Source organism: Caloenas nicobarica, chromosome 6, assembly GCF_036013445.1.
Source record: "Caloenas nicobarica isolate bCalNic1 chromosome 6, bCalNic1.hap1, whole genome shotgun sequence".
Classification (NCBI taxonomy): domain Eukaryota; kingdom Metazoa; phylum Chordata; class Aves; order Columbiformes; family Columbidae; genus Caloenas; species Caloenas nicobarica.
The window spans coordinates 15,920,382-15,931,901 of record NC_088250.1 but is presented as its reverse complement, the minus strand read 5'-3'; the positions used below and the strand labels follow the sequence as shown (position 1 = coordinate 15,931,901).

At 38.0% G+C, this 11,520-nt stretch overlaps 1 protein-coding gene across 1 annotated transcript; it reads right to left on the bottom strand.

Moving 5' to 3' along the window:
- Positions 1 to 1,768: 1,768 nt before the first annotated feature.
- Positions 1,769 to 11,259, bottom strand: ZSWIM2 (zinc finger SWIM-type containing 2). The gene is made up of 9 exons (XM_065637785.1): positions 11,052 to 11,259; positions 10,854 to 10,930; positions 10,149 to 10,189; positions 8,059 to 8,275; positions 7,538 to 7,789; positions 7,113 to 7,197; positions 5,954 to 6,075; positions 5,014 to 5,167; positions 1,769 to 3,460 (listed from the first exon to the last, which is right to left on the bottom strand). Exons 1-9 carry the CDS (start codon positions 11,187 to 11,189, stop codon positions 2,717 to 2,719), a joined length of 1,830 nt encoding a protein of 609 aa, XP_065493857.1. The 5' UTR covers positions 11,190 to 11,259; the 3' UTR covers positions 1,769 to 2,716.
- Between the last annotated feature and the right edge of the window lie 261 nt (positions 11,260 to 11,520).

Below are 11,520 nucleotides of genomic sequence, written 5' to 3'. Positions count from 1 at the left end.
CTATGTTGTTATTTTTAGTATTAGCACTCTCAGCTTGAAAATTATTTTACCAAATGAATTTTTTTCATTCAGTTTAAGATTTATTGAACACTCCTATATTCCCCCTCCCCAAAATGTACTGGTACTTTATTCCCCAGTTAACTGATTCAGTTCCTTTGAAGCACTTGTTGCACTTCAGTCCATATTAAAACAGTAATATTTTTACAACACCTTATTGTGTAGAAAGACACTTTTTAGTGCTCATTAGAGTATGGAGTTCATCAAAAGCCCGGCTCTGAGATGCTGAACCATAGGTGAACTGATGGCGCTGACTGTGCTCACCACCTTGCATGTTGGAGCCTTATATTCAACAAACACTTCATTACCTGGGCAATCATTTTCGAAAACACTCTAGTATAGATATTGTTCATGTAAAACTTTCTTGATGTTCAGCATCCTGGTTTTAAGTATTTCTACCTTTTTATATTTTGTCAGAGGTGTCTTTTCATCTCTGTATTTACTACAGTCTCAGTGTATCTGTTGCTGAAAATGTAACTAAGATTTGTAAAATGTTATAGCTTATGCAATATAATAAAAGTTTTAAAAAGTCATCGGTGTCTTAACTTTTATTTGAACAGCTTTGACGTCATACGTTGTTCAAGAACATACCTCTTTCACTTCATACTTTTTTGCTAAATAGCACTAAAAATGTGTATTTCTGTCATCACCATAATTCCCATGACAAAAGAATGTTTTTACCCTTAGGTTTACCAATTTAAATTCAATTACATTCTCTGCTGAAGAATTACATTCTTCTACTGAAGAAAGACATCTATATCCACATTAAATCTGATTCCTGTTTCTTGGTTAGTGCAGCTTGTGTAAGATTATTGCTTGTGTAAATTCATTTTGTTGCAACTGGAAAGGGGTACCCATAGAAGAATATTATTTCAGGTTTTGTTGTTATGTCTAATCTCTCTCTTCTCCATTCTTTCAATTAGAGACTTTCTGTGGCTCTGAGAACAAACAAAAGATTATTTCTGTATGTCTGCACACTACATAAGACAGAGGCATCGATTCCAGGTACAATTAAGCTCAAATACTTAAATCCAGGTAGAAGAACAAGACAATATTTTGATACAGAAGAGCTTAAGCTAAACTTCAAGGTGTAATGTCCTATTTTTAACTTAATTTAAAACACTAGTATTTCTCCACGGCTTTTTTTTTTTTTTCTCAGCTTCACAAAAGCCACATTTCGGTATTGTCACCATTGTTCAGAAAACCTGCAAGACTGCAGGCAAGCACATTGTGAAAGTTTTCCTGCCGTGGGGGGCACTTGCGTGTGTTCTGTGATCACTCCTTTAACGCTCTAAGAAGCTACAGTCTTCTAGTAAACTACTGGTTTTCTTCTTAGTCTCACAGAAGAACTTTTTTATTTTAAACCTTCCTGAGAAGCAATTTTTTTAACCATTGCAAATCCATTGGATACTTTAAAATAGATGGAGTGAATTTCCTTTCTACAGGAAGCTAAAGAAATCTCTGGAATTTTATTTCCAATTCAACAAGAGAACGGTGTTTTCTGTCATATTTCACTTTCATATAAAAATTGGATATCTGGTCATCAGCTGATCTGTAAATGCAAATACTTATATCAAAATTGACTGAAGTTCAACTTGTTCTATGTCATCATAGAAAACACAAAATCCAAACTATACAGATTACTCATTTAAATAAGAATTAAAGAATGTGTGAGTAGATGATATTGTTATGTTTGTTCTAAATACGGTATTAGATGTGCTATCACATTTTTATTTCTGTTAAAACATAAGATAATTGGAAAAAGTCAAGTCACAAATCTGGCTAAGTTTCAACAAAATGTTCTCATTTTTCTTAGATTCTTGGAGTAAATCTTCAAAAATGGCAGGTTCTTATCATACATCTCTTTTTGTTCAGTTTAATCAACAGCTGGCAGCTGGGTTGAAATAAAAGTATTTCTCATTCAGTCAGGCTTTATATTTACATTTATTGCAGGTATCGAGGTTTAAATCCTCATTAGACTTATTTGAAATCTAGAGCTCAAACAAAACTAAAATTACTAAAATTTACATTTATTTATTACCGTATAGGAAATAATTATTAGATTTGGGAATTCTTCGGCTTGACCATCTGTACATGATTGAAAATGGCTAAGGTTCCTGTATATTATTTGGAGGCTTAGCTCCTCTTTTGAGCATTACTACCAGGAAACCATAGCAGATCTTACAGAACGTACCTGATACTATGAATAGGTTTTTACTATTGTACGTTTGAAAATAGCACATTTGATGTAATTTTGTTCAGCAATAATGTTAAAATGAATCTGGCTTAATTTATTACACCCCTGAATAAGAACCATTACCTAACTGGTCTTTCAAGAATATAAAGCTTTCTGCATTTTACATTTGAGTAATTTGCTTGACTGAAGGCTAAAAACTTGCAAATAAGAAATAGCTACAATTTTACAAATACGTGGCTATGTTCTGAAATACATCTACACCAGCCAAATCAGTTCCTCTGTTTATTCGAGAAGACATAATATGAACATTTCTCACAGTATTGCACAGCACAGAGTTAATTTGTGTAGTACTTAAGAGTTGATGACATCCGATTACTCACTTATTTGTTTTTTGGTCTCTAAGAATTCTTGTGTGTGGAGTATAAAAATAAGAATATAGCTATGTCATCTAAAATGAGACAATCATGAGCTCATATGCAGTGTAATTCCTTCCAATAACACATCTATTTTTCTTGTTTTAAAGTTCAGATGATTACGTTTAAGTTGTGGTCTTGTTAGGAGCCTCTGTTGATGACTGGTGTTTCCTACATGCTTATTATCCTTTTTTGAGGAATGGCTTGGTGTGCACAAATTGATTTCAAAATTCAGCTCCCTGGGATATCTTAGAATTGTGGAATTATTACTGCCATCTTTTTTAAAAGTAACTATTTTGTTTGTTTTGCCACAGTCAAACTGATGCTGGTTTCTCAAAGCATTATGAATGTCATCCTTTCTAATAGTACTGGCCTTACCAGAAAATGCTGTTTCAAAAGAGCTTAGAGAGTAATCTTCACTATGCCTGGAAAAACAACTTGGATTTCTACTGCTGTTTCGATCAGATTCTTCTAAATGGAGGTTGCTAAAAAATCTTAAATCCTTTTGGGACTTCAGCATATCTTTGTTAGAAAGTTTTCTGAAGCTACTTTGAGAACCTGCTGATGCATTTTTAGATGGTATTTGCTTGAGAAATAATCCACTTCCAGATACACACATTTCTGGTTCCACTTGCTTTGCAGGTTGGCTCAGATCTGGGTGACAGCCTGTTGGGTAGTTTCCGTGGTTGGCTGGCTTATCCTTCCAAGTCAGAGGATTGTATACAACATATTCATCAATAGGACACGTGTTTCTTTGCTGCAGTAGCCAACTGTCAATGCATTCCCTATGAAACTTAAAAGACAGGAAGGTCAGCTGTTGCATAATATGTCTTAACTAAATATGGACTAATCAATTGTTCTTGCATATAACAGTAATTCAGAGAAGCCTCTGATGTTAGGAGTGCAAACCCCCAGGAATGTCGCTAAACGGCTGTGTTGCTTATGTATAGAACAAACAGATTCTAAGTTTTGGGAACTGGCAAGCTAAAGAAAGTTAAAATTTTACTGACTGCTGTAAACTGAATATTTAAATCCCCTTTTTAAAGGTACTGAAAATATCAAGTTACTTAACCGTAACATAATTACACATATATTCACTGCTATAAGGAATCAGTGCTGACTCTGCTAGCCTTCCCTTTCAGCTTAATTCCCCTTTTGATTTGGTTCCGTGTCGCTTCTGGACCTAAAGGTCATTAACTGCTGAGACTGCAACCAAGATCCTAAAAAGTGAGCAAGTAGTTTGAATTTCTATTACTACTGTCCTGTCATCAGTGAAGAAATACTGCTGGTGAGGTAAGCTAGCTTGAGTAAAATAAATCTGAAAAGGGCTACGTTCCATGAACTCGGTTAAGGGTGCTGGTACAAACCAGCAAAGATGAACTTCACAGGTTGGCTGAGTAATATGGATTTCCAAATTATGAAACTGGCTGCAGGATTGCAAAAAGCTCCCCTACTTTCATGCAAACTCAGCTCCTTTTTGCAAAAAGTAAACTGAGACAGATCAAAGCTCTGCCGCAAAGTGTTTGAAATTATAAACTGCTCAGAGGTTGTAAATGTGCCTATCAAATACTGGGAAGGTGCTAACCGCCACTGATTAAGAAGCATAGAAAGAACCTGGTTATTTTGGCGTCAGCTGATAAACTAGTAAACCTGAGTAGGCAACATTTCAGCATTTCAATATCCCAGAGGGTCTAAATCTTTGCAAAATAATCTGGTTAATTTTTTTTTTTAATTTAAGTTTGGTCAAGGTAACCTACTCAGAGACAGGCTACAAAGTTCTCGCAGAATGTACCAGAATTGCAAGAATATGAATAGTGCACCGGGCTCCTAAAGAAAAGTACCACAATATTCAGAATTTGTCTGTAGAGAAGTAAACATCAGTAACAGTAGATAACAGTGAAGAGTGTTTGAATTGTCAGTAATGCCCATAAAACATAGATATCCCTGATGCAACTTTTGTTTCTGGCGTTATTTACGTCACCTAAGCTCCAAGAATAAGAATGCAGGCTGTAGGAACAATCTGATTCATTACTCGCAGAGGATTATGTGTCAGACCATTTCATTATGCTGCTCCTTGCCGTTGATTTGTAAAAATGATTATAGCTGCCATTTCTAACCATTGTGCTTCCTGTGCCTTAGAGCCGATGTTCAGGCTGAGACACACAGTTAAGCAAGGATCCAAACTTTCGGACCAGAGACCTGAACACTCTTATCAGTGGCACCTTCAGGGTTCCAGTCCACCATGTGCTGGAAGGTGTCGGCGTCAGAAAGTCCAATGTGCCACAAGCTCCCAGGCTATGTGAAGATTTGGCTCTTCAATGTTTAGAACACCTTTTTTTCTCTTACCTTGTGATTACACGGTAGGAGTCTTACATGCTGACCGAGTTGAAAGCTCTTCAGACAAAGTCTACACTGCATACCCGGGGAAAGTAAATTACTATGTTTGCTAATTAAAATGATGGGTAAAGATTTTACGATGTTCTTTGGTGTACAACTAGTCCTAAAAGAAAACAAACAAAACCCAGTAAATTCGGAGAAACAGCAACTAAAGCCGAATGCTTCAGGATGTCTTTTGAGAGAAGTTCAATAGTACCTTAAATTATTGGGTGGGCTAACCAGTTTATTAAACCAGACCTACTGTGAAAATCATTCCAGCGATGTTGATCTTACTGTGACAGTCATAAACAGACACACACACCTCCCAGAAAAATAACCTGGACGTTCATGTAGCCTGAACAGTTGCATAATGTAAACCGTTGAATTTTACACAATAATTTCTACATTAATGTCTCTGAACAAAAGGTAGAAAAGTTTTCACAGCCTTCTGAAACCTAAGCTCAGAATTCATAACATAAATATTGTGATATTGTGGTCTTTTGCAAAGCTACCTTATTTTTGAAATTATGTTGGATTGTACCTTGCTCTATCTTGGAGCTCTATCTTAGACTCTAAACATAATCTGGTAGTCTGGTTTGGGTAATAACTGATATTCTAGTTTTTAATGAGAAGTGATTAATGTTTGAATAAGTATCTCAGTCATTCTTTTCAGTAGCTTCTTACTTACTATGAGTTTCTAAACTACATTAAGAGAATTACTTAGTTTTCTAGGTATATTAAATTTTGACTCTTAATATGTCTTCTTGCTTTATTAGAAGTATTAATTACTGAATGTTCTTATTCAAAATATTTTTATTGCCTTTTTTTCAGATACTTTTAAAGTAAAACCATTAAAAGAATATTACATGTTTGTCATAATAGATAGTATGGAAAAAGACAAGCATCTTACTTCTCCTGAGGACATAATATCTCTTCTTTAGAATTATTTTCTGGGTTAAAGCTTTTAAATGTTCCTCTTTGGGCTGATAATTCTGACAGCTGTTGAAGAGCTCTCCATTTCTTATTTCTCTTCTGTAATGTGCAAAAGTAATTCAGACAAATTGACTCAAGATAGAGAGAATAAACACTTGTGTAAAAGATGAAAAGAGGAACTCAGAACAATTCAACAAATCTGTTTCCTATTTTTCATGTGGTGAATACAACTAACCATCTTAAGTTAAATGTCTTATTCAGACTTTTGTAAAGCCTGGAACAAAGAATGTCTACTTGTAGTCTTCAACTAGGACTTGGAGACCTTCTCTCTCAATCTTGAAATGCTGATATTTCTCGAAATCTAGAGACAAAGTGGCAGCAAAATTGACTTCAAAAACATAAGCATATCCATTAATGGTTTTTATGATAATCTGAATTCACTGGGTTTTTTTCCCCAACTGCTTGGATTCTACATGGTGAATTAATGATATAAAAGAACCAGCTGTAGAACCGCACATACTCATTTTCACAGCTCCTTAATTTTGTGGTTTCTGTGTTCTAGTTGTAGGCCTGGACTCTTAGCAAATTTCTTTTGGCACTTATTTGGAAAAAACCAAAACAACACATGCTGACAGAACTTCCCAAAGCCTGTAATAGTCTCAGGTATGCCTCCTACAGAAGGCGATTGCTATCCTGGATAATACAGCTGAGAAGTTAATAAGGTATAGTTAGATTTACTTGGGGAAGATTCTGGCAGTGATTCATTACGTCTATGCCCTGGACAAGCAGAGTTCAAGCAACCTCCAAAATCTTCTCATTTTATGTTGGTTACTATGGCCCTTTTTTTGCATCCCGTGGTCAACTGCAAGGGCTTATCTACACAAAGAAATGAGAAAGGCAAGTAAGCTTGGATGGATTTGCATCTGATGTCCCTATCAGGGTGCCATGGTGCAACACATACAGGCAGCTCTATGGTGTTATTTTTGTTTATCTCAGTATCTTTCTGTAGCTGCTTAGCTTGTAGCTAAAGAAGTCTAATTCAATGCAAGGTCTGCAGGATTTGTATAAGGAGAATTGCAATTAATTAATATTGTGTAGCTCAAGGTAGGATACGAACCAGAAAACTTGTTTGGTACCTGTCTAAAAATAAAAACATGTGGAGAATGGCAAAAGCCAGTGAAACATTCATGACATAGGTGATACTCAACACACTCAGTGCACCTAGAAGGAAAAACAAAAACACATCAACAGAATAAGGAGCTTGGTTAAGAAACAGTTAACACTTTATCATAAAGTAGTAGCTAAATTTATTATTTGGAAAAAGACAATCCCAGATAGGTACTACAGAATTGTTTGGAGATGTATTGCACCAAAAGCAAGTTTAAAAAGAAAAAACTTTGCTTCATTTGCCATTAATGTGTATTTGTTTACAAAGCAGATACTGTCTACTCTATAGGTGAAATCAAATACTTATAATAAAGACAGAGAAATAAGCAACAAGCTGTAAGGTATACTCAAGGACATAGCACTCGACTCAAAATTTTGGTTTAATAATACTTACTTGTAGCACTTTCCTACAATTGGAAATACTTTGCAGTTATTACACGGGATTCCAAGGTGCCTATCCAGTCTGGTTTTCTCTGTTGCAGTCACAAGTTGATTAGAGTTTCTAAATTCTTCCAGAATGATCTTTAGAGGTGCAAACTTTTCTCTGCAAAGTGGACACTTCACTACAGAGTCATTCTCCAGTTCATCTTGGTAGTCAGCCCAAATTTTCATACATTTTATGTGAACGTTGTTACCACAGCTGTATCTACAGAAAATGAATGACAATTGCTGTAATCTCTCCATAAGCACATAGGAAAAAACACACAGCTAAACTATGTAGTATTCCCTTTTCCTCCTTCCCATCCACCCACATTTTAACTTGTAGGATTGCTGAATTTTCCAGATTGGAAAAGGGCTTTAACAACTGTCAGGTATTTTTCCTTGTTTATTGAAGCTAGCTATATTAGCAGATCTTGTAACATTTCTTCTATGATTAGAAATGTACCAAGGCAAAGAACAAATTGTATACTTAACCTGCAGTAAGTGATGGGGAGCATTTTCTTTAATAACTCCTCCTGACAAATGGGACAAACATCCTCTTCATCAATTTCTTTCTGATCAATGCATCTATCGCTCTCCTGGTGTAATGTTTGTGAGAAGAGAGTTTCCTCTGGATTCTGTGTTCGTTCTTGATGCAATCGCTGAAGCACATCCTCAATTTCTCTTTCCAGAAGACCCAACTTAGAAGCATCTAGCAAAAGTAAACACAGAAATTAAAAGTGACTTGGCAGTACTTGCACTTAGCTCACTTGTAGTAGTTCTCCACCTATGAAATGCAGTAGGTACTCCCTCTGTCAAATCTATGGAGTATGTTTTGGCTCCAAAAAATGTTGTGAATTGCTTCTTATAACTTGCACAGAAACTGTTAACAATATTGCTCATGCAAGTTCTTGTCTAAAACGGTGTCCAAGGCAAAAAATTAATCCAAAATGTTTCTTAACTGTGAAGTTTTCCGTAATTTTTCTACAGGTTAAATTTGGTTCACTAAATGTATTGATCAAAACAGCGCTTCATCCCAAAAGGCCTTTATAGATATGTTTAAGTCAGAGTAAAAACCAAACCAAAACAACAAAAACAACCAAACAACCCCCCCAAACACAAAAACCAACCAAAAAACCACACTAAAAAACAAAACCAAAAAACACCAACCAAACAAAAAAAACTAAAAATGTTTTCTAAACCCCAAAGAATTAAGCTTTTCAGCATCTTTTGAAACATGGAATAATAAAGAAGTAAACATTATTTCCTTTGTATAATTAATGGTGCTTGCAAATTTAATATATTTTGCTTCTCATTCAAGAGTCTAATCTCGTAACCAAATACTGGCACTTCAGTAAAACACTGAAGGACCTTCCTTGAAGTTTCCTTATTTTTGCAAGGAGAAGGTGATGCAAGGTAGGAAATTCCTTTGCTAACAATCAGCTTTGCCAAATTAATCTGTTCTCTGAAACTCTGGGCACAGTTCTGATAGAACATGTCACTTTATTCCATAGCCAGAAACTAGTTACAAAGTCTAGTGATGAGATAAAAACCAGCTTTCTACTGAAATTATTTTGCCTATACAAAACTTCAGAAAGTAAACTGTTCTAAAATCTCTTTCAGAGAGAAAAATATTTTTAAAAAGCTAGGTTCTGACTAGGCACAAGAGGTTTGGGTTTGTATGTAAATACTTTTTTAAAAGTAATGAGAATTGTGGCCATTCTTTAAGGTTGGTTTGTATTTAGCTGCTTTGTTACTACTTGGGAAAAGATCTTCAATCTAATTGTTTTGTGGGATGTTTATGCTGTTTGTGTTATTTGAGTTCCTTGAGTTCTAGGAAAGGAAATCTAACAAACCAGTTGAGAATCTGGTTTATAATAGCCTGAAATCTTGACTCATGTCAGAAAGTTAAACTGGCTATACAGATGATACCCTCTGTATTAGAAAGCTTTGTGGTTTTGCTGACAGAAAGCCACAAATGTCAAAATCAGCAAAGGATTAAATTTTAGACAGCTTACTTTCTTCACATGCCCACAAATTTGAGGGGCACTCTCCATGACAGCTGAAGCATTCATGACGTACTACAGTTAAGATGATGTCAAAGTAGAAATGTTGCCCTAAGCTAGAAAAGCCATTGCAGTTACATTAGTTTATGCTGAAGGACTCAGTACACAAGTGATAAAAGATGAACTGTAGTTCTATAGCTAATTTTTTATTAAATGAAGCAACGATTTTGCCAGTGTCTACCCACTAAGAGTATCTTGAGAGCACTGGATTAACAAGTTTTTTATAAACTAATAGCTTTTACTGTATTTATTTGAAATTGTTGCTTTTTCAGTGTTTTCATTTTTTTTCAAACTGCAGTTTTAATCAATGATAAGACACAAAGTGTTCTGTATCCAAAAAAAAAAAGAAAAAACTGGAAAATGCCTGAAAGAGCTTTTTTTTTTTTTTTAAAGTGAAGGAGGGAGAGGAACAAGAAGGGATGTAGAAAAAAATTTATCAAAACTCTGAAGGACATTACTTCATGCATTTAAAGTTTATAAGCTCTACATGCAAGGCACAAAAGAGAGGCTAATACTTACATTCATGATCTCTTGGTAATCGATACTTTTTCAGCAATATCCTACAATTTATAATCAAAATCTGGTATGTTAAAACATCAATGTAAAGTTATTTATGTCAGTTTAACTTTACCATTTAAATGGAGCAGCCATCTACCTGTCTTACACAGTCTTACAGAGAAAGTATTGTGTGATTAGATGAGAGAAGCTGAGTAATAATACTGTAGTAAATTCAGTTTAATAAATTTAAATTTTAAAAAAAATTAAATCAAGGGGGTGGTCACACTCCTAGCTCATATTCCTGTCACTTCTAGGGCTTGTTTGATTTCTCCAGTGACCTGGTTCCACTCACTAGACTAAAAACCAGACAAAACCAACAACACCCCCCCAAAAAAAAACTAAACCAAAAAAAACCCCCACCAATGAAACGAAAAACGCCACAACGTCAAAAAAATTTTTTTTGTTGGTTTAGTGGAATTTGATTCAGCCTTTCAAATGCTGGGGTAAGTAATACATCTCTAAGAGGGAGGAGAGAACTCTGTCAATGATTTCTGCGTGACACCTCATGTCAGGGCCGTGGGTTGTGGCTCCCTTTGGAGCGCATCAGGGGCTTCGGTGGAAGCTGCGTGGGTTTCCTGTGAAGTCTGAACAGGATCCTGTGTGCGTCTCTTTGCCACCCGTTTATGTGACAGCCACACCTTCCCGCCGCCGCCCCGCCCGCCTCACCAGCAGAGGTGCGCGCAGAGGCCCGTTCCCGCGCGGAAGGCGGCGCAGGTGCAGGAGTGCGGCGCTCCCAGCAGCACCTGCCACAGACAGCGAGAACCGTCCGTCAGAGCCAAACCCACAGTCCCGGGCTCCGGGCTAGCAGCCGGGCAGCGCCAGCTCGGCCCAGCTCGGGCACGGCCCCGCGGCGTCCCCCCGCACCCGCAGCGGCGGCCCGTCGCGGCCGTCCTCCTGCAGCAGGAAGGCGGTGGGCCCCAACTCCCGCACGACGCGCATGGTGCCGCGCAGCGCCCGCTCCTGCTGCCGCCTCAGCTCGGCGCTGCCGCCCGCCCGCCGCATGGCTGCGGCCCGCGCGCGAGCAGCTCGCGCCCAACGGCCGCAACCGCCGCAGCCGCCTCGCGGGCCGGTCCCCATGGCAACGGCACGGCCGCCATTTCCAGAGGCGCCGCCGCGGCTCGCGGAATCCCGGCCGCCTCAGGGGTCCGGCCGCCGGGCACGGCCGAGCGGGGGCAGGCGCGGCCCCAGCCCGCCGCTCCCGACCCCTGAGGCGGTCCGGTCTCTGCCGCCGCCGCTGTGCCCAGCCCAGGCTCCGGCGGGCTTCGCGGCTCCTCTGCAGCGTGTCGCAGCGTTGGGCTTGCACAGCCAGGAGCGTGCTCGGCGCCTCGCTGGT